The 22859-nt window shown below is 40.9% G+C and overlaps 1 protein-coding gene across 6 annotated transcripts in view; it reads right to left on the bottom strand.

Annotated features, from left to right (window-relative positions):
- LOC111160535 (chromosome unknown C15orf41 homolog) overlaps window positions 1-22859 on the bottom strand; it is a 236973-nt gene that overhangs the window by 10341 nt on the left and 203773 nt on the right. For 4 of the 6 annotated variants that reach the window (XM_022523716.1, XM_022523733.1, XM_022523751.1 and 1 more), the window contains one exon: window positions 20653-21947. The exons of 1 other annotated variant lie outside the window; for it this stretch is intronic. In XM_022523716.1, coding sequence (XP_022379424.1) covers window positions 21818-21947 — 130 coding nt within the window. In that variant the 3' untranslated portion in view covers window positions 20653-21817. Of the gene's footprint in view, window positions 1-20240; window positions 21948-22859 lie in introns of those variants that run through there. One more of the 6 variants, XM_022523708.1, reaches the window with a different exon arrangement.

The raw sequence follows: 22859 nt of genomic DNA, 5'->3' as shown, positions 1-22859 counted from the left end.
CATACTGCACTGAGATGGACCCTAGCCCAGAGAGACTGCCATGTGACAATGGGCTCAAGGATTGCAGTGATCATCTATAAACCAAGGAATGCCAGAGATTCCTAGGAAGCACCAGAAGCTGGAAGAGGAAAGGAAGGAATCTTTCATAGAGACTTTGAGAGAGTATGACCGTACTGACATGTTGATTTTGTATTTCTAGCCATCAGAACTGGAAGGCAATAAATTATTGTTATTATTTTAAGTAGACCCTATGCTCAAGTGGGGCTTGAACTTACAACCTTGAGATCAAGCATCATTTTCTCTACCAAAGAGCCAGCCAGGCACTCCAAATACGTGTTACCTTAAGCCACCTCTTTTGTAATTTTTTATTACAACAGTCCTTGGAAACTAACACACTGCCAGTAAGTTCTCTCTTGGTTAAGGCAACCAGTATTTGCTTCTTTTGTTTGCAACTAGATATATTAATTAATACACCAATCAATAACCTACACGCTCTTGTGTGATTCATGCATGTTATCAGAATTTAAAAATTCTAAACAGGAATAGATTTATAAAAAAGTTAATTTTTCCTACCCAAAGAACCACAAGTATCAAAGCTGAAAGACAAGACAACTCAGAAATTGAGATGCAACACTACAGGGTGACTAAAATCCTGAGGGGTTCCAAAATAAAATATTTTGTTGCTCATAGCAACAAATTAGTGAAGAGCCAATCAGGGACTGCCTTTACAATGTATCAAAATAGGCTGTCCTTTACGAAAGAGAAAGTCTTCTTTTATGTATGGAAAGAGAAATTCTTCTTTTATGTTATGATTGCTTTTCAAGATATATTACATTATGATAAACGATCATGTACATTGTTTTGACAATCAGAGAATTTATGAATGAGAAACTGATTTGCTGGCAGTGATGAACTGAATTGTGTAAAAAAAAAGCATTAGCAGTGATGATATCATTTAAAATTTGTTTAAGGATTGTTACAGTTTTGTTTCCTTTTTAATCAGGAGCCAAAAAAAAAAAAAAAAAAAGCAACCAATAGGCATTTATTTTGTAGTAAAAAGCATCTGACAGGGCTCATTAGAAGAACTCACAAATCCATAGGTGTTGGCTGGTTTGTTCCTGCAGAATCATGTTCATGTGACCTCTCAGCTATAGTATCTAGATATCCTACTTGTGTTTTTAACCTTGAGCAAGGGGGAAGGTCACCCACTTTTGCTGCTCCTTGTTCCTGAGTTCTTAGAGAGTGAGGGTTCTCGCCAGTCTAAAGGGGGCACATGTAGCAATGGGGACCCTGTGTCTCAGGCACGAAGTGCCTCCTTGATTTGCAGGAAACAAAATTTAAGGTGAAACAGAAATTGTGTTTGACCCCTTTATCCCATTTAATACCTGACAAAACCAAACCAAATCCCAAGAGCTCAAATCATCTGTGGAAGAATAAAGAAGTTGTCCAAGGTGAAGTAATTGTACTCAGAGGCATGGTGAGATTGTCCATACCAAAATTTCCAGGCAGTTCTGCCGGGCTTGAAAGTACAACCATGCCAGAGTTAGAGTTTGTGAGGGGAGGTTGGGTGGTGGCTCAAGAGCCTCACAGTTGCTCACTTCCCTTGGTTCATTTGAAGTAGAGCCCTCAGATGTGCAGGCTCGGAAATTCCATGAATTCTGTACTTCAGGATGGATTCTTTTCTTGTCAAGAAGTCAGCCCAGCTCATATGAGTCTGATGTGCAAACTAGATGCCAATTTATTTAATTAAAATGTAAAATATCATCATGAGAAGGCCAGATAAGGTTGGATCTTCTCACTGGCAAAGAGAATGATCAATGAGAATCCAAATTATGAGGAAGATGCTAATATATATGAAATTAGAACACTGGAGATTAGCTGTGTGATTCAAATTTCAGTGGTCTTGCTAACATGAGGCATCTAGCTCTAGGAGAAGAAACCCACAATGGGCTGACTCTGGGAACCCAGCCTTCTAGCCTTTGGTACCACTGGCCATTCATTGTCAGCTGCTTGACTTCTGACTCCCCATTCTCCAACTTCCAGTCTGGCTATTGTACTTCCGAAGGGCTACTTCCTTCTTTAGAGGTCTCATGCCATTGGTCAAGCAGCTGCTTTTGGTATAAAGTCACCATCCTGATCTTTAGACTGGGAGAATCTTCTAGTTACTTCGTAACCTATTACTTTTCCCCAAATTGACTTTCTATGATGTGACATTTAAAAGATTCCAAATTAATAAATTCTGGTTTGGAGGAAACTGTTTTGTCCCCTATGAACTGTCCACAGGCACCATGATCCTGAAAATGTCTCTGCCTCTTCTCACTGCATACAAGGAAAGTAGATTATGAACACAACTATGAGTTCCTTGAGAACTGAGGGTAAGTCTAACTGATACGTAGGTGACCTCTGGCGAATGTTTGTTGAATGAATGGAATGAGTGAGTGAGGAGTAGTGCTGTTGACCTTCTTTGAACTTGAGGTCCAGTAGGAGGCGCATTGATCCATGGAGGTTTTCCTGCCCATCACTTCCTGATGATCAGGGATAGTTTTGTTTTTAATTAAATCAAATCTCTACTAATGAGTAAACTTTCAAGCTACTATAATGGCAGACATATTCAGTTCACAGTGACGAAGTGCATTGACCTTTTGAATCTGTAGCTTCATTTGAATAACTTAGACTGTTTCCTTTTTTCTAAGCAATTTAGGCAAAAAAGTAGGATGCTGCTCCTGAAAAGAGCGGTCAGTAATTGCAGCTATGAGTCAATAGCGCATAGAATCCTGCTGTTTTCCTCCTTATTGGAGAAGGATCTTACTGGTCTCCCTAATGTATTAGTCCATTAATCAACACATTTATTGAGTGTCTCTTACGAGCAGGGTATTGCAATAGTTATAATGGGTGATACACATAATTATTGTATGTTCCCCACCTTGGGACGTCTTCCATATGTGTTAGAAAATTAACATCTACATAATAAGAGATAGCTATCAGCACAAGGCAGTACTAAGAACTACAGAATCGGTGGAAGAAACCTCGAAGACCATAAGCATTTCTACATAACTATTCACCGGGGGGGCGGGTTGAATAATCCATCAGCGGCTTCATGGAAACTTTGTTTTATTCTCATCTTAACTTTGTCTTGTCTACAAAAAGAGAAATTATTTTATGTTTAAAGCCATTCAAGTTTCTTGGATTACATAATATATTGCGACTTTTTGAGCTAAGTATAATGGCAACGCCAACTTCTCTGACTACACTTTTCTCAGGGTTTTACATATTAAGGGCTTTCAGAGTTCTCTCTCCAGCACTGCCTTCCCTTCGGCCTCCAGACAGAACACTGAGCTGTCAGCTTGACGCCTGCACTTGCCTGTATTCTAGTAGGTACCTCGAACCTAATACATCCAAACTGGAACTCTAGGTTTCTATCCTATCCCAGTCTTCACTGCCATCACATATCATCTAACCACCTGGTCAATAAAAACGCTAGAAGCCATCCTTGAGTTTTTTCCCTCCTTACTGTTCCTTTTTGCCTGTCCAATTTGTCCCCAAGTCCCCTATGTCCTAGTTCCCGACTATACCCTTTATCTATCCACTTCTAACATTAGATCCAAGCTACCATTATTCTTTGCTTGGTCTTTTATTTTTTTTAATCTCCTAATTTTTTTTATTGTGGTTAGTATATCTCAAATTTACCATTTCAACCATTTTTAAGTGCACAGTTCGGTGGCACTAAGGATGTTCCCGTTGTACAACTATCATCACCATCCATCCCCACCATGTTTCCATCTTCATAAACTGAAACTCTGTACCCATTAAGTAAGTCCCTACTCTCCCCTCCTGATAGCTTCTGGCAGAATCATTCTGCTCTTGGTCTCTGTGAATGTGACTACTCTCGGTACCTTGTTTAAGTGAAATCATACGGGATTTCCTTCTTTTGTGATTGGCTTATTTCACTTAGCATAAGGTCCTCGAGGTTCATCTAGGTTGTAGCAGATGTCAGAATTTCCTTCCTTTAGGAGACAGAATAATATTCTACCTTACGTATCTACCCCATTTTGTTTGCTCGTTCGTCCACTGATAGACACTTGGGTGGCTTCTGTCTTTTAATATTGTGAATAATGCTGTTTCTTGCCGGATATTGGCTACTTCTCTTTTCCGCTAAAACCTCTTTGCCTCCTAGCACCAGAGTAACCTTTTAAACATTTAGATCAGATCATGCCACTTCTCTGCTTAATATCTTCCAGGGGCTTTCAGCCGCACTCAGTGAAATCTCAACACCTTGCCACACGGTCTTGGCCCTGTGTCTGTTTTGTCCCTGTCCTTCCGTGCTCGCTCTATCCAGCCACAGGCCTACCTGTCATTTTGAAACAGGGCAGATTGTTCTTGTTTCAGAGCCTTTACCCTCTGCCCGAGTTTTGCAGAAATAGCTCCTTTGTCTCATTTAGTTCTTTGCTGTAGGTCACCTTCTACGGACACATAATCCAAGCTAATGTGCCCACTCTCCCAACCATGTTGCTATCTGTCACATCTCCCTATTTTTTTTTTTTCCCATAGCACTTATTCATTGTTGGAAATTGATGTATTCATTTATTTAGTTATTTTTTTTCAGTCTCATTTTCCTATGTGCTGCCATGCCACTATGGACCCGTGGGTAGGATAAGGACCAGTGTGAGTGGAGAAAAGTAAAAGGAGGGAATTTCACAGTTACAAAGTCAGTTGGCTGCTTTAAAAAAGTCAAACCCTTCTGTGGTCTAGTATACTAATTTTCCAAATACCAGGCCTAGGCATTTACCAAAGGGCGTATCCTCCTTTAACCATGGAATGCTCTGTGATTATGGTGTCTCTGCTATAATTGAGTGTAGCTGACAAATTGAGACCAAACATCTGAAAAGTGAGTAAGTCCCTTGGAAGTACTTAAGACACAACAGATCAATATATTTGGAGACATGTCAAAATCAGTGTGTAATTCGTATTAAATGATTGTGGACACTTGTAGATGGTACCTATACATCCCTGTTGGTATTGATCATATACTGCTGTCAGGGAAAAAAAAACAACAACTGTGCCTAGGCTCTTAAAGTGTGTGTATTTCTGTACAATTCATTCATATGCCTACTGGATGGTATTAATAAAGTCTATTAAATAGTAGTACAATTAAGTTTTTCTTTTTTGAGGTTAAAAAAATAAATAGAGGCTCTGATATATTTTTCCTGTATATCCTCTGAGATGAATGCCTCCCACCCTTGAGTCCACTGGCCAGATCATAGAGCCATGAAGTGGGTCAAAGCTCTGCTCACTGTCACTGATCAATCTTCCATCAATAGACTTTGTGGGGGGAGACAGCAAGTCAACTGCTCCTGTTTCTCCTTGAAATGCACAGACAGCCATCTATGGTCTATCCCCTAGTTTTTGTTGAATTGAAGTCATTCCTATTCTAGAGTTAATTTTCCTTCACATCCTTCTGGTGGATATAATTACCTCTTTCTTTTTTTTTTTTTTTTTTTTTTTTTTTTTAAGTCAAAAGAGACTTTCCTTTCCAGATAACACCATGTTTTCATCCAGTCTATCAGTGATTTGGATATACCCTCAGTGGGTAATATTCGGCTCATACTTAATCATACTTAAAATTAATGTAGAGACATTTAAGCTAATGGTTTTCAGAAGAAGAATATTTTCTATAAAAATATCAGTCGAAGGAAACATATATGCAATAGTTTTGCCCACTGTTCATAAATGTGTTCCAAGATATAGGATTAGATTTACTTAAGATATAGAGATGTATAAAGGGTATTTTCTTCTTGTTGTGTTGTAGTGTACATTGTTAAGGTTTGGTGAAAGTCAAGGTCCTTGGGGATGTTTGGGATAGCAGCACTCATTTGCTCAATGCATTGATTTTCTAGTTATGGTCTTTAAAAACAGAAAAATTAGATTCTTTACTTCATAGCATTTGAATTATTACTCTGTGACCAGACTGTCTCAATAGTTTCCACCACATTGAGTATTTTCTTCTCCCAGATGCTTGTGTAAAAGAGTCAAGTCACACCAAGTCAGTTGAGTCAAGCCACGCCAAGTGGACCAAGAGAGGAGAAAGCAAACTATCTTCATGGGAGGCTGGGCCTGTTCATGGCTTTGTCTGTAAATAGTGTGTGACCTCCCGCAGGTAACCTTAGGGCTGTAGTATGGCTGTTTTCTTAACTATTGAATGGACACAGCGATTCCTGTTCTCTACATCCTTAAGAAGTGCCTTAGCTTTGTAAGAAGATGTATGGAAACGAGTATGTAACTAAAGAGATTTTGCCCACAAAGTTGCTCACATTTGAAGTATTACTATGCAGATTAATCTCACATTTTTAAAGCCCCTTTTCTTTGTTTTATCTACTGCTATTTTTATTCCTATTTAAAAAAAAATCTTAATTGAGAGAAAGAGAGAGAAAGTGTGAGCATGAGTAGGAGGAAGGGTAGAGAAAAAGGGAGAAGAAGGCTCCCTACTGAGCCCCTGACATGGGCTCGAACCCAGGACCCAGAGATCATAACCTGAGCCCAAGGAAGATGTTCAACCAAATGAGCTACCCTGGTGCCCCTTTATTCTTATTTTCAAGTAAACTTTTCACTAGTAGTTTTAGATTTGCAGAAAAGTTGTAAAGATAGCACAGAGTTCCTATATACCCCATATCCAGTTTCTTCTTTTATAAACATTTAAGATTAATATTTTATGCCCCTTCCAGTTTTTTCCTTTTTTGGGGTGGGGAGAGAAAGAGAGAAAGAGCACGTGAGCTTGAGGGGGGTGGGAAGAGGAGGAGCCAGCAGAGGGAGCGGGGAAGGAATCTTAAGCAGGCTCCACACCCACCTGACTCCAGGCTCAATCTTGCAATCCTGAGGTCATGACCAGAGCTGAAACCAAGAGTCGGATGCTTAACCAACTGTACCGCCCATGCACCCCGTATTTGATCCTGTTTTAATCACTAAAATAAATATTCTATATGCTCAAGTTCTAAAAAGTAGATATGGGATGCCATGCTTCCTTTTCTGTGATCTTAGCATTCCCTCCCCTTGTAATGAAAAATAGTGTACTTGCTGTAAATAGATATATCAGTCATAACATTTTTGGCTTCAAGTAACAGAAAAATCTGACTCCAACTGGCTTAAGAAATAAAGAAAATTTGTTAGCTGAGATAACAGGAGGTGTGGAGGTGGGGCAGTTCTAAGACAGGTTCAGGAATTCAGTGATGTCACCAGAGCCAGGCTTTTCCCCCCATTTCTGCCTCATCAAGCTCAGCGCTGGCCTGTCTGCAGTCTCGCACGGCGCCTGGTTGCCAGATGGCTGCCGCGGGTCGTGCAACTCCACCAGATAGCACCATGAGAAAAGGGGCTCTTTCTTCTTTTGTGATTCTTGATTGCAAGGAAAACCATAAACACTTTGCCACAAACCCTTCAGTAGACTTTCTCTCAATTGTCTTTGGTTCCATTGCATCATATGCCCAGGCCTATACCACTCACTCGTAAGAGAACGGGGAGCACGGTTGTGCCATGAATGGCTTAGAGTAATCATGACATGCCTCTTTGGGCTGGGACTGGGGTTCTTTTCTCCTGAGGAAGTATACAGCCATCTAGGGGACAGTGGACACCTGAACAAAAAGGAGGCATGGTGGTGGTGGTGAATGACTCTGACTTTTTTGCCTAAATTGCTTAGAAAAAAGGAAACAGTCTAAGTTATTCAAATGAAGCCACAGATTCAAAAGGTCAATGCACTTCCTCACTGTGAACTGAACATGTCTGCCATTATAGGAGCTTGAAAGTTTATTCATTAGTAGAGATTTGATTTAATTGAAAACAAAACTATCCCTGATCATCAGGAAGTGATGGGCAGGAAAACCTCCATGGATCAATGAGCCTCCTACCTGACCTCAAGTTCAAAGCAGGTTGATGACATTTGGTTTATTGCTAGCTTTTTGGCAGTTATGAATAACATTGTTATGAATGATCATGAAGTTTCCATGAAAACATTGGTCTTCATTTCTCCTGGGTAAATGTCTAGGAGTGGAATTGCTGGGTTATATGGTGTGCATTTAATTTTACAAAAGAATGCCAAGTAGTTCAGCCAAGGGGCTATACCGTTTTGCATTCCCAGCAGCAATGTGGAAGAGTTTCAGTTACTCCACTTCCTCCCTCAGTATTTGGTTATGTCCATTTTTATCTGAGCTATTCTGATAGGTGTGTGGTGTTATCTCATGTGATTTTCATCTGTAGTTTCCTAATGAGTATTGTTGAACATCCGTTCATGCGTTTACATGGCATATCTCTTCATTGGTGAAATGACTGTTCAAATCTCTTCCCAATATTTTTTTTCTTAAGGAGTCATTTCTTAGTATAGAATTCTGAGAGTTATAAAATACTATAGATAGCAGTTCTTGTCTGATAGGACTAGCAAATATTTTATTCTAGTCTGTGGCAAATGCTTTCATTTTCTTAAAAATAGATAATCTTCTGAAGACATGGTTAAGATTCAAATTTTTATGTTTGTGGTCTGTGGAAAATAAAAACAATTAGTTAATTCTTGCTCGAAGGTTGTTTACCTGCAGGGTTAGCAGTCTTGAAAACCCAGACGACCATGATAATTTTCACAATAGACTTTTCTGGGATCCTGAAGAAACTGTGAAGCAACAATATTAAGGCTTTCTAGAATACTATAATTATGAGCTAGGTTACTTATAAAATTCGTAATTATTTATCTGTGTCCTATCAGTTTTCAGGATGATTATTAGTTGTAATAGAAAATTAAGCTATAGAACAACGTCCATGAACTTTTTCTTATGGTTCATTTTAACAGTGTCAGATGGTTCACCCCCTCAAAAATTACCAAGAGTGATTCCTGATGAGCCCCAGAATCAATACTCTTGTTACACAATATTTGGAAATTTTGCTGTTTTTTGAGATAGAGTAGGTTGATGCTATGGTTACAACTGCCAGATCTCAGTGACTGGACATGAGTGTTTCTTTCTGATTCTGGTTGGGTGGTGGTGGGGGTGGTGTGTGCGTTGTTCTACTTAGTCTCTCAGAGCCCCAGTGGTGGAGACTCACCCTCTGGAACTCTGATTGGATTGTACAGCAGGACAAGAGAGAAAATGGAGAACCCTGCAGGGCCTTTCACTGCCTCACTGACAGAGAGCTCATCCACTCACTTTTCCTCAGGCAGAATCGGTAGCATGGCCCTGTGTGATCACTTGGGAGTCTGGAAAGTGTCCTCTGCTGTCCATTCAAGCAGTGAAGGAGAATGTAATATTGGTGAATACTAGTCATATTATCATGTTCTAAAATAGCATAACAGGTAAATTATAATCCCATTATTTAAATTAGACATACTGAGACAGTTTTATTACTTAACTGGCTGGGAAACCCTGGACAAGTTATTTAACCTCTGTGAGCCTCAAGGACCCCATTTGGAAAAAGGGTAATAGTGATAACATTTATTGAGTGTATACTAGGAGCCAGATCCTGTTAGAAGTACTCAATATGTGACAGACTTTAATCTTTGCAATGTAATATGCTGGAAGAACCGTTGTTACAGATGAGGCAAGGGGGGCACGAGGAGCCCAAGTAACCCGCTGACCCAGACAGCCTGTCAGAGTTGCTTCTATGATCAGAAGCCAGGTGTCTGGCACCAGTGCTGCTGGGTGTCACGACTAAGCTGCTGTAATTTATCTTTTGTAGGTAATCATACCTGTTGGAATGAGGTGTGGCTTAACCACCCAGCACACTAGGCTCAGTCCTTCTCATTGTAAGTTTTGATGTGCTGGCAAAGTGAGAAAGGGAAATTGAGCTGATGTATTCATTTGAATAGTTTGGTAAAAATGGTGTAGTTTTGTCAGGGTGGGGAGTGGAGGGGGAGGTGAAAGTGTTACCTAAAAATAAGTGTGTGGGGGTGCCTGAGTGGCTCAGTGGGTTAGGGCCTCTGCCTTCGGCTGGGGTCGTGATCCCAGGGTCCTGGGATCGAGCCCCCAATCGGGCTCTCTGTTCGGCAGGGAGCCTGCTTCCCTTCCTCCCTCTCTCTGCTGCCTCTCTGCCTACTTGTGATCTCTGTCTGTCAACTGGATGGATAAAATCTTTAAAAAAATAAAAATAAAAATAAAAATAAGTGTGTGTGGCTAAGAATTTCTATCCACAGTTCTCATTTTACTTTTCACAGTTCTCATTTTAATGATGATGTCCCTAGAGGCTTCAGTTCTCACATAGACACTGGGCAGATTTTCAGAGTTCTACAATACAATGTATTTGCTGGGGGTGCTACATGATCAGTTGCTAGGTTTGTCCCTTCTGTGGGGAAGTAACTTCCATCCTCTCTCTAAAGAGTTTTACCCTGCTTAGGGCTCAGTATTTCTGGGTAGGTTTTTAGCAATCGGTAACTTTGTTAGACCTATCAACCCAATTTCTCTGGCAGTGACATATAAGAAATCACCAAGAACCCTATTCTCAGAAATCTAATTCCCTTGTCAGTTAGGGATGCTTTGGGGTACAAGTAACAGTTGTGCCAGTTGTAAGAATTTGGCAGCGCTGACCCAGGCTCTGGTGGTTTCTTTGACTTTTCTTATGGTCACAAGATGGTCACAAGATGGATACTGCATCTCCCACCATCCCATCCTTCCATCTAAAGAAAAAGGATGGCAGGGGCGCCTGGGTGGCTCAGTGGGTTAAGCCTCTGCCTTCGGCTCAGGTCATGATCTCAAGGTCCTGGGATCGAGTCCCGCATTGGGTTCTCTGCTTGGCGGAAGGCCTGTTTCCCTTCCTCTCTCTCTCTGCCTGCCTCTCTGCCTACTTGTGATCTCTCTCTCTGTCAAATAAATAAATAAAATCTTTTAAAAATATTAAAGAAAAAGGATGGCAGAAAAGATAGTTTCCTTTCATCAGGGAAAAGGTTTCTCAGAGACTTCAGGACAGGTGTTTCCCTGCTGCTCACAGGCTCCAGTGGTGCTGCAACTCGTCACTGGCCCAGTCCGCCTGTGCTGCGAAGAACACCTGCCTCCGGTTCTTGATAAAAGAGCCTCCAATTCCAGCATCTGGGAAGTTATGGTTTCCATGGCAGGGAAGATGCCCTTCCTAGGTCCATCTCCAGCTATTTCAATAGATGCTTCTGCAATAGTTAATAAGGAAAGAACTGACTATTCTAGTGACTCTGTAATTGGATTTCAGTGAGCTACAAACTCACACCCATTTTAGGGAATGATTAGATCAAGCCATTTCAGGAACGATGAGTCAGATTTAATGTTTCGTTGTTTTTTTCCAGGCTTCCTGTTTTTTGTTGTTGTTGTTGTTACTATTTTTTTTCCAAATTATTTATTTATTTATTTGACAGACAGAGATCACAAGTAGGCAGAGAGGCAGACAGAGAGAGAGCGGGGGCGGGGGGAGGCAGGCTCCCTGCTGAGCAGAGAGCCCAATGTGGGGCTTGATCCCAGGACCCTGAGATCATGACCTGAGCCGAACGAAGGCAGAGGCTTAACCCACTGAGCCACCCAGGCACCCCCAGGCTTCCTGTTTTTAATAAGATAGCATCGGACTCAACCTGGTGTCCTAATTATTTTGAAATTTGAAATTTTCAAATTCAATTAATGAGAGCATCTGGATTATCATTATTATTTTTAAAGACTTTTTTTTTTTTTTTTTTTAGAAAAAGAGAGAGAGAGAGAGTGAGCAGGGAGGAACAGAGGGAGAGCATCTCAAGCAGACTCCCTGCTGAATGTAGAGCCCGACCTGGGGCTTGATCCCATGACCCTGAGATCATGACCTGAGCCAAAATCAAGAGTCTCAAACCGACTGAGCCACCCACGCGCTCCTGGATTCTCTTTAGATCACACAGCCTGCCATGTTAAAATAGACCCGTTACAAAGTTATTCTTAAGAGCTGTTTATTGTGTCCTGCTGAACTTTGAGTATTTGCGAATAACAAGAGAGTTCTGTCTTTCAAGCCCCCCTTCCATAATTTCTATAATACACGGGAGAGAAAAGGGGCCAGGAGGGTCCTATGAAACTCACAATGTTCATGGACTGTTTCCATTCAGTTCAGTTGTTCTTACTGACAGTGGAAGCTAGGGGTTTGGCAGGAGCAGTCCTAGGGTCCCTCGGGATGCCAAGTTTGAGATCTTTGTCTTCCTGTGTACCATTAGATATGGCTAACAAACTATGAGAAGACATTCTTAGGGTGTTGACCGCCGGTCAGTCTGGGCAACTGACATTACAATTCATTTTCATGATTGGGTAGACAAAACAATTTGGAAAAATCAGATGTACTTCAGTTTTCTGAAAATAGACAATAGCATGGAGAGAGAAATCTTGTTCTTCAGAAAAAGCATTTTTCCAAGTTTTCCTTATTGTTATGAAGATGTCAGCAATTTCTACCAAAAGCATAGTTGGTTAGTTACCTCCTGTTAGTGACCTAAGAGCACTTATCCAAGCTGGCAGGGGTATGGCAAAGCCTTGTTAATTGTTTGCAAAATGCTGTCACGCTCCCAGGTGAGGGCCACACTCTCCATGCCCAGCATTACTGTTGGAGTGATTTCCTGCTGCCTAAGAGAATCTGCCTCCAACATGTCGGGCTACCTGCCTGGGTGTTGAGAGGGGAACATCGGTCCTTGCTCCATTGTTTAAAAATTGTTCAGCTTGCCTGTGATCTAAGGAGGTTTATTTTTAGAGGTGGTGTGCTGGCAAAAGTCGTGTCTTTTAAAATGCCGCCCCAAATGGTGTTACAAACATCAATCAGAAGGAAAATCCAGGAACAGGCCAGTAATTTCCCCAGATTCCTTTTGCTTTGCTTGCTTTGTTTGTTTCTTTAAAGATCAAATTCAAATAGCATTTATGCTTTCTTTCACTGCATTAACAGTGGCCCGGAGAATATCTCAATCCCCTTAAAGAAACCTTTTCTATGTACTAAACCCCCGCACCTTCCAGGACTCATCTGGCGGGCCGTGGATTCCGGCCGTCAATCAGGCGGGTAAGTGCTGGCTTCTTTTGGGCCGTCCTGCTGCCTGAGTTGTATTTATGGCAAAGGCTACGGTCACTATCGAAAGAAACACGGGCTCACTGCCTCTGAGCTCCTTCTCCGGAGCAGGAGAAGGTTATACTAGACATGTGTCTGTGAAGACAATCAGCTAAACACAGGCCCACTTTCCAAAGGAGGGTCTTGTTCTGCCGGTTTCTTAACTTCTGGAAAAATGGCTTTTTCTAAATGACTTTTAGAAAATCAGTAATAAGCCAAGCTATCCACGTTATACTGATTTCTACATGACCATAGAAAATGCACATTTTTTAATGGTGTATACAGTTTATTAAATGGATCCTTCTAGAGTAGTAATATTAATAATTACATAACGTATAATAGAATTATAGGTGATACTGGTTTTATTAGGGCTATGATTTATGATGCATTAAGCACTAATCTTATTTAATCCTCCTAATAGTCCTAGGTGATAGGTATTATTTCATTTCCCTGTGACAAATGAAGGAACTGAAGGTTTTAGAGAGTTTGCTTATCTGTAAGTGGATAAGCAGGGATTCCAGTCTGTTGTCAAAGCATGTGTGAGTCACCAGGTGCCCCGGAGTACAGGTCGAGAATATTCTAGGCTAACCACTTTTGGTGATGACCAGAAAAGTTCATGGATTATTGTTGGTTTAAGTATTATCTCATCCTTATATAGAAGAGAAGACGGTAAACATAACATCTGTGGACTACCCCCTCCCCACCACCAGCAATGGAAGGAAAATCAGATGAACACGTACATTGGCCAGGGGAAAAAGAAGTCTTAAAAAGTTGCCAGATTCATTCTTAGTGGCACATTCTTAGATGCAATGGCAATGTATAGAAACCATCGCCAAACAGTAAAAGTTTTAGGTGATTTAAGAGCAAGTACAATGAGAATTATTTCTGTCAAAATGCTAGTTGATTTCTACAATAGAGATTAGGGTATCAGGGCAGGGCAAAAACAGTAAGACTCGGAATGTTCATTTAGAAATACACCATGATCCTTTACTTTGTAAATAATGCAATGAAGGTACTGAAAATTCCTTCCATAATAAATTATTAATCCTTCAGCGGAGAGGACAGTGGACAAGAGGCTAGGAGGGACAGATTCTGGTCCTGCCCTTAATTCGTTAGCTATGTAACCTTGGACAAGTCCCATAACCTCTGCAGACTTCAATTTTTTCATCTACACAATGAAATCTCTGGTTCCTTCAATTCTACAATTCTCTGAGTCTATGAGTCAAACTGGTCTCATCTTTGCTAATGGCTCAATTTTACTTTCCAGACACCTCTTAGGGAATTGTCAGGGAGATGCAGGAAAATGCAATTCAGTTTTCACATGAGTTTCTTTGCTCACTCCACGCCCCCACGCTGCTGTTTTTAACCCCTCTGTCATTGCAAAAACACTTCCAAGGATAGTGGGGGAGCAAGTAAGAGGAAAATAATTTACCAAAAGACTGGGTTTTACATTTACATGCAAAGCACTCATGTCCACTTTGCCATTTCTTTCGTTGCTCAGCTTTTCGATTATTCAGTTATGTTGGATTGTTTTTCATGTATTGCAAAAATGGTTCTTAAAATATTGTAACTTTGAAAACCAGGATGGAGACTTCTATTCAAATTAGCAAGAAACAAAATAGTTTTTTGACTTTTATCTAATTTTCCATGTGCAATGACTTAGTTATTATTTTAGCTGCTAGAATAAACTGATACAAGCACAAAGTTTCAGGGAAATTATTTATATCTTAATAATAAGTATATTAACAAAAACTGCATTACCAGGTAAAACATACCAATCTCCTTTATCCTGGAAAATAATTTAACACTTCTTGGGAGTGTATCTTAAAACCAGTACTACAAATGTATAATCACGACCTTACAGAAATGCACTGTACTACATAGGAAATTGATACCCAGATGATATCAAGGCCGTGAGACAGAAGGCAGGCACAGTCCGCAGCTGACCTTGAAACCCCAGGCTGGTTTTACTGACAAAACAACAACAGAACACCTAAGGAACATGTAAGACCATCTCCTAGAAGATAATCCTCAAATCTCAAGACCCTTAGGCAGAGCCCCAAATAGAGAGACCCCATGTTTTTCATCAATAATGTCATTTGACTTGTAGGCATTTACTCAAAGAAATAATTATCTGTGGCCTTCCACTGTTTGAGTTTTTAAGCCCTAGTTCTATGGACATATTTAGCTTATGTGAATCACTAAGCAGACTTTAGCCGGGGACAGAGGGTTCACTTGATGTCACGGACCCCGTGGAAAATGTTACTGCTTGTTTTACTGCTCAGGCTGACGAACAAGGTTATGAGTTCCTTTCCAAATGCTTTGAATTTATACTTGCACTAAATATGAATGGCCTAGGGCTGAAATTGGAAATATGTGGCATCTATAGGTGATCACAACCCACTTCAAAAACGAGTGCCCATAACTGATCATACCTCTATTTCCTGCTGAGCTGAACGCAGTCTCAGAATCCTTAGCAGCAAACATAGCCACTATAACCAAATAGTGAACTCTTTTTGCTGCCCATATTCTAGAATTAAAATATCTTATTAAAAGCCTCAAAGGTGTGCCTCTTTCCTTATTATACGGTGACTGACTTTGCTGAAATTTTTTAAACCCTTGTTTTCATTTTGGTACGTAATATATGTATTTTTTTCAAGAGCCACCTTTTATTGTGTATTTTAAAATTCCCCACAGCACTGAAACACTTTTAAAATATCCATTAGGGACTCAGGAAATATTTGTGTTTTGAATAGCCTAAATGGTAGAAATAGAAGACCAAAATATCACATAGAACCAAAGAGGACTTGGTCTCAGGACTATGTCAGAGAGAACTGGGTGTCTGTACTCTCCAGACACTGATGGAAGGGATCATGGACCAAATGGCCCCCAAAATTAAGGCCTGGGAAACTGGCAAAGAAGAAACATGGAAGTTCCGGTTCCTTTTACAAGTTTCCAAAACATGAGGAAATAGGCCAAATGCCTAGGACTTTGAAATGATAATGTTTGATTTAATGACTAACAGGGAAACGCCCACTGAGCAGTTCATGGACAGTGTCTCTCCTAAGTCAGATCCTGTTGGCAAACGACCAAAGAACCCTTCTCTTCTGACTCAGTCAGCCACTTCTATAGCCAGGAAGCACTTTGCCAACAACTCAGCATTAAAAAAAAAGAGCAATTAAAAGGTACTGTTTGCAGTTAATCTAAGAATTTCACCAAATATCTCAAAATTGGTGTTGGAAACACATTTGATTTGAGGCCTTAATCTGGAATTTAGAGGAGACCGTCTCTTACATAGAAATGTCAAGATAATGCCTTAAGCCTCATTTTTTTTTTTAAAAAGAGAAGCAAAGAATTTTAGATATTCTGGTTTCTTTAGAAATATATTGGATTAGACCATGCACTAGGGCTAACTTGAAGGTAAGCGCAATGAGATCTCACGAATTCCCCTTCAAACTAAGTATGCATCCTGAGATATTCTGATTGATGAACCTGCTTTGAGATTTTGAGGGTTTCTAAATAATTCTTTAATACCAACATTGCTTTTCTGATTCCGGTAAATACACTCAGTTTTCAGCTGAAGAAAATGAGAAACAGGTAAAATTTAAAGAGTTCCGATTATTTCTTTTAAAGCAAGTGAATGAGAACATATTTAGTGTAAGTTTCTATTCGTTCCTTTGTTCCTTCCACATGCACTGAGCACCTGTTCTGTGCCAGGAACCCCCTTGGTGGTTGGGGGCTAGGCAGAGAACAAAACAAACACTGTAGGCGGCTTATCATCTAGGTCGGCAATCTCGCCATGAAATAACTCCAGAGGGAAAGAAGTCAACAATGGAGACCAGGGTGCTTCTACCTGTCAGTTTACTTATGAAAGATCGTTTCCGGCAGAGGTGGTTTTGATGACATAAATTTTGATTTGCTCTATACGAGAAATTTCAGTTAAAACTCAAGAGTGCAGATAACCTACTCTAGACACACTGAATTATTTTTTCTGAATGTATCTGTGTTGAACATAAAAATGGCTAAGGCACTTTTTTTTTTTTTTTAAAGGAAAAAGTGCTAGTTATTCTAGAAATACCTTTAACAAGGGCAGTTTGCTGGGGGAATCCATGACCGCTTTAGGTTAATGGTCATTGGCTTCATGTTCGGCCCTCAATTAAACTCTGAACTTCAATTGTTATTACTTAATTGACTTGGTTCTATTTCACGTCAGCATTTCAAAATGACCTTCCGTTTAAAAAATAAAAATTACATTGACATAGCACCCTGGGTCTTTAGCTGAGCCTGACATTGCTGCAGGAGTCCCACGCTGTTTTATATATGGTTGGGCCTAGAATTTGCTTAGCTTTGCTATCACTGGAGTACCTCCCATCATCCTTGCCTTTGATAGGAGACAGCTCTAAATAAATCCAAGTGAGGAAGGAAAAGGAATGAAAAACTAAACGCATCGGGTGCCATGATTATTAAGATGCAAAATAAATCTACAGATACATACTTCATTCTAAGCACAGGGGGTTAGTCTTAAATACCTTCGGTACCAAAATTAAATATTATGCCATGCCTGTTTTAAAAAGGTACTATTGGTATCTTTTCCTCATACGCAAGCAACTCCAAATGTTTCGTTGTTCCACTTAACTAGATGAAAACTTAAATCCCCTTTACTTACACGTAAAAACAATAAGAACAAGTTGGATTTATTTAACTAATGAGTTGGATTTTATAGAAAGGAGGTATGACGCCAAGGTCTAACTCTGCTATACTCAAGGAAATGAATTAAGGAATCAAATGAGCATTCCCCCTCCCCCTGTATTGTGGAAAAGTTTTAAAAGTCTTTTGGAAGTACTTTGATCCGGCTTTGAAATCGTTTTAGTGGATTACTATTGTATGAAAACTCTAATTTATTGTGCTTGACCTAAGCAGCTCTTTGTCTCACAGCCATATTCAAAACAATAGCAGGAAAGTGAAATACACAAGGGGAGCCTGAGCTGTTCTGGTTATTATTTCATAATCCATCTTCCTTATTTAATCTTTGGAATCCAGGCATGGTCTTAATAAAGGATCATGTTGACTATGTATGGGAAGGTTAGTTGGGGACTCTACAGTGAGAGGGTCCCCATTGTGTCACCGCCACACTTCCGTCCCTGAAGAGTGACTCTGGGGACAGGTTGGGAGAAGTGCTTCTCTGTAAATGGTGACATTGCAGGCCGACTCCTCATTGTTTGGATTTCGGTTTCCTCTCCTGTTGAGCTAGCTCTGCTCCTTTACCCTAAGGAACCTTGTCCCAGTTGGGAGATTTTCTGCCTCTCCCCATCCCCCACTGCCCCCTGCTTAGGCAACTTGCTCTCATTGGATCACGTGGAAAAGGGTGAGATTCTCCTAAGAACATGTGAGGGGTGCTTTTCTAGTGAATTCAGATAGACATTTTACTCATTCGTCGTTTTAATTAGCACACACCCTCCCTTCCCTCCCCTCCCTCACTCAGGCTCAAAACCGCTTTAAAACTCACTTGTGTTTCTGGCCCTGTTTGCTGAAACACTTCCTCACAGCCTGAACCTCAGACCACATTAGACCCTGTCAAATCTTATCTGAGAACTTCCATGATTCTTCAGATTCTTCAGATGTACTTGCTCCCTGCCCATCCCCGCCCTAAAGGCACAGGGATCAGGATTTAGATGGGATGCGAGTTAGTTTTGGGATCCTTTGCCAGAGAGCATTGGAGTCCGTGAGTAGTGAGGAAATGCAGAATACATGGCCATGTGTGTGAACACCAGCACACGAGCGTGAAGGGAAAGAGGACAGGGCAGAGGTGGGCGAAGTGAGGTTGCACATGAAAGCAGCAAAAATTTCAGTTAGTTGAAACGCTAGGTCTGTACTTGGGGGGGGGGCATGTTAAGAGCCTACAACTAAGGTATCAGTTCTACAGGAGCCAAGGAACAACGGGTGGAGCTTTCCAGGCAAAGGGAGTGAACACTTGACCGCAGTGCCCTGATTAGCGTGGCCCACCAGGGACTGTTTAGCGGATGACCTCACCCAGAGCTCTACTCGATTCCCTTGTGGCTTGAAGGAGTTAATGCATCCCCCAAAGACCAACAATGTATCATCCTTTGCAGCACGGACTCAAGCCTCACTGATAATGAGCAGGTACACACACCTATAGTTAGAAGAAAATTATTTCCCCTGGAGATCCAGCCTTCTGCTTTGGACCGCTAAGCTTTCCCTTTTATATATGGCTTTAGGAATGTTGAGAAAAGTTGACATAAACCTCACTAGAGGCAAGTGAAAAAAAATCCTCCCACTTTTTTGTGTTGGGGCGGATGTGTAGGGATGAGGGTGGAAAGGAGTCTATGAAGTCACCTTAAATATCGGTGCCTGGTCAGCCTTGCCCTCGGTGGTCCCCAAGCCACACTTCAGATGGGGACCTTTGTTTGTGACCACAGATGCTTGACAGAACATCATTTAGTTTTACACACACTCCTACTTTATACACACTCCATCACATAATTTATCACTGCAGTTTGCAAAATCTTCCATAAAACAAGATTTGGCTTTAATGTTAATGTTCTAATGATGACAGCAATTAAAAAAAAAAAGTTGTCATGGCTCACTTTCTAGGGCAATTTTTATTGTTAAAACTAAAAAAAAAAAAACAAACCCCAAACCCAAACAAGTAAACAACGCCTATCGATAAAACAGAAGTATTTCTACCATAAAAGGAAAAAGAACAAGGAGATTTTAAGCTTCCCATTTGGGAACTCAACTTCCGTCTCCATACACTCTTCCAGTAGAGTAACAGAACTAATAATCGCGTTAGTTTTATGTGGACAAAAGCTTAGTTTGAATAACTTGTAACTTTATCATGATATGTATAGTTTGCTGGTTTCTTTCCCACTTTTTAGGGCCAAATGTTAACCCCCCCCTTCATGGAGAGGTGGCGTTGCCTCTGCACAGAGCAACAGCTTCTCCCAACACAGGAAGTCAGGGCACCAGGTGGAAGGAGGACTACGAAACGCGAAACCTCTTTTTATCTTTTCATTTATTTGTGCCCCCTCCTCATAAATTTGTTTGATGTAAAACAAACAAATCCTTGACAAGGGTTTAACAGGCTTTTCAACATCTGTGCAGGTAAATGTAATTTATTCCTAAAGCAGAAAAAGCAGCTTAGAGGAGGCCATGGAAACTGTTTAACAACAGTTTTGGTTAAAGTGTGTGTGTGTGTACACACGTGCGTGTGCATGTGTGTTAAGTAATGGCAGTGGTTTCAGATCACTCCCTTGCACTCACAAAATCTGCTCGATACTTTTACACTGAAACAGACGCCTGCCAGAACCTCCTTCCCAGCTCATCTCCTTCCTTTTTTGTTTAGTGCAACCCACAGCAGAGTTCAAATCCACACGTCTGGACCGGACGTGTCTGTGTCCTTCAAAAGGAGAGGCAGCTAGCAGACTTGCAAACCTCCTTTAGGTACCAAATGAACAAGGTACAAATGGCATATTTAGTCTTTTGAAAGAAGCACGCAGTGTATGTAACTTAAAGGTGTCTGCAGAAGTTCTCAGTTAATTCCAAAGTCATCTTCGACATTTAAAAACGTATGTATTTTCAACAAGGGGGCGAATATTTTATAAACACATTTTGGGGAATAGAGAAGTTTTTAGTCTCCCAAACTGCAGATTTATAATGAATTTATTGATGTTTTCCTTTAGACTGAAGTTTGGTTTACGGTATAAAAAGTGAATAGATTAAAGTGAACAAATACAAAATCCCTTTTATTTTGCTTATTTGAAAAAAATCACTCCAGGTTTATTTCTGGTACACTTAATTCATTCAAAGCTGAACATTGCTAATACCTAAGTTATCTGAGTGTTATGTAATTATGTAGTATAAAATGCAGATACAAAGCAGCGCACAGAATGTGCTTTTAAAAAATTGTACTCCTAAAAATACTGACTACCCATACATACTGACAAGTAGCCGTGTTTAAAAATAAACTTTTGCCCAGGCTGGTGCCATGCTTCAGCGGTCTCCCCTGAGCCCCCCAGTCCAGAGGAGGAGTATGGTTTCCAGACACAATGTAACCAATACTTTTACAGGAGATAAAGGGAAAGTCTTTGGTGTTCAAATAAGTATTATAAAAAGAGGAAATTCTCATCAAGTATATTTTTTCAGCTTGGCCTAATGCCAGCGAAGTCAGGAAACCGTAAAAACTGGACAAAACTAGCATGCGCTACCATCAAGGTCTATTGAAGTCTTGTAGGTGAGAACAGAAATCGAGTTTCAGCCTCCACGTCTTCCACTCTGCTAATCTGTTAGATTATTCCTTGATGGGGATGGAACACTGGGTCCGTGTGAGTGGATAGGAAGTGAACAGGGGAAGGAGGGAGGAAAGAATGAATGGAGGCTTTTGGGGGGGAAAAAAAAAGAGGGTGATTCGGGAACTGGGAGGAGAATTGAAAAATCACACCTTTCAGTTCCCACATTTCTTCTTTTGTTCAGTATACAAGGAGAAACCATCCGGAAGGAAGAGAGATTATGACTATCTGTAAACTAACTGTTTGACAGAGACAGAAATGCTGATAATGAGTGGGTTGTGTCTGTAGTTCTTGGCTGTTCACATCTGCAAGGGATGAAGGAAAACAGAAACTCTTGATATGTTTGTCTGAAGAGGTAGTGGTGTGGCCGTGGGCAGCCAGAGTTCAGGTCAAGTTCAGGGCAGATGCCGCCAGGAGTTTCCATGGCAGGAAAGTCAAATTGCTTCCGGATTCACCTCTTCCTCCTGGCTTCTCTTCTAGGATCATCAGGGTCAGGCGACACTGTGGCACAAGGTGACGATGTCCGTGGGGAAACAGGCTTTGAGCAGGATGCCCCGCTCCCGGTTACAGTCCAGCTCCTGGATGAAGCCGTACCAATAGATGACCAAGCCCGGTCCGAATCTGCAAAAACATGAGAAGACAGCATGTGTGTATTGTATCGATGTCATTCTAGAGAAAGGTCATCTCGGAAGCACTGTTAAGATGATTCAGTGAAACTACTGTGCAAAGCTTTTGTTTCGGTTGCTACAGTTGGGTCAGAGGGCTGAACTTTCAGGAATGAGCTTAGTCAGTAGAAGTACCACTACTGTCTTGGACAGATTTGGGACCTTTCAAGGAACTTGAAGTATCGCAAATGTGTGCACGGCCCTGATTACCTTCCAGTAAGGTGTTCTGAAGTTGGACTGATGTGAGTACCTAACTGATGAAGGAGAACATCAGAGTCTCCCCACTGATGAGCTGGGGAGCACCAGATTTGGTGCCATTTTACCCTACTTGTCTGTTTTCAACTAAGGGGGAAAATAAAAGAGTGAAGAATAAGGTAAAAAGCAGAACAGCTCAAGGCCATCTTCTGGCTAGCATGTTCTACGCGCACACTCAAGGGCAGAGCTCCCTTCTGCCATCCATTCTTTCAGCTCTTCAAAAACAAACAAACCCATAGGGCAACAGGGAACCCTCAGCGAGACCTTATCCCCGACCCTTCATCTGTGCATACAACCTCTGTATGTGTGAAATTGGGTTGTAGGTTCTTATCATGAAGATGATGGATTAGGTCATGTGGACTTGTGAAGACGTATAGACAGACTCTGGCTTAAAACCCCCATCTTTCTCAATTGTGCCTCCAAATTATCTCCAAATTGGTTAGAAGCAGACTCAGGAAGTAGCCCTGCAGACGACTTCACCCATCAGGAAGTTGAGACCTCTAGGCTGGATTCATAAAGATGTAATCACTATCCATCACTGCGCACACGGAGAGGTTTTGCACTTCAGTTTCACGTTTTTCCTACTGAGAGTACTTAATTAAAGGGCAGCACT

Source organism: Enhydra lutris, unplaced genomic scaffold (assembly GCF_002288905.1).
Source record: "Enhydra lutris kenyoni isolate GAN:26980312 unplaced genomic scaffold, ASM228890v2 scaffoldscaffold4, whole genome shotgun sequence".
In the NCBI taxonomy this organism is placed as follows: Eukaryota; Metazoa; Chordata; class Mammalia; order Carnivora; family Mustelidae; genus Enhydra; species Enhydra lutris.
The sequence above is the reverse complement of the archived record's forward strand: the minus strand, read 5'-3'. Positions and strand labels throughout refer to the sequence as shown.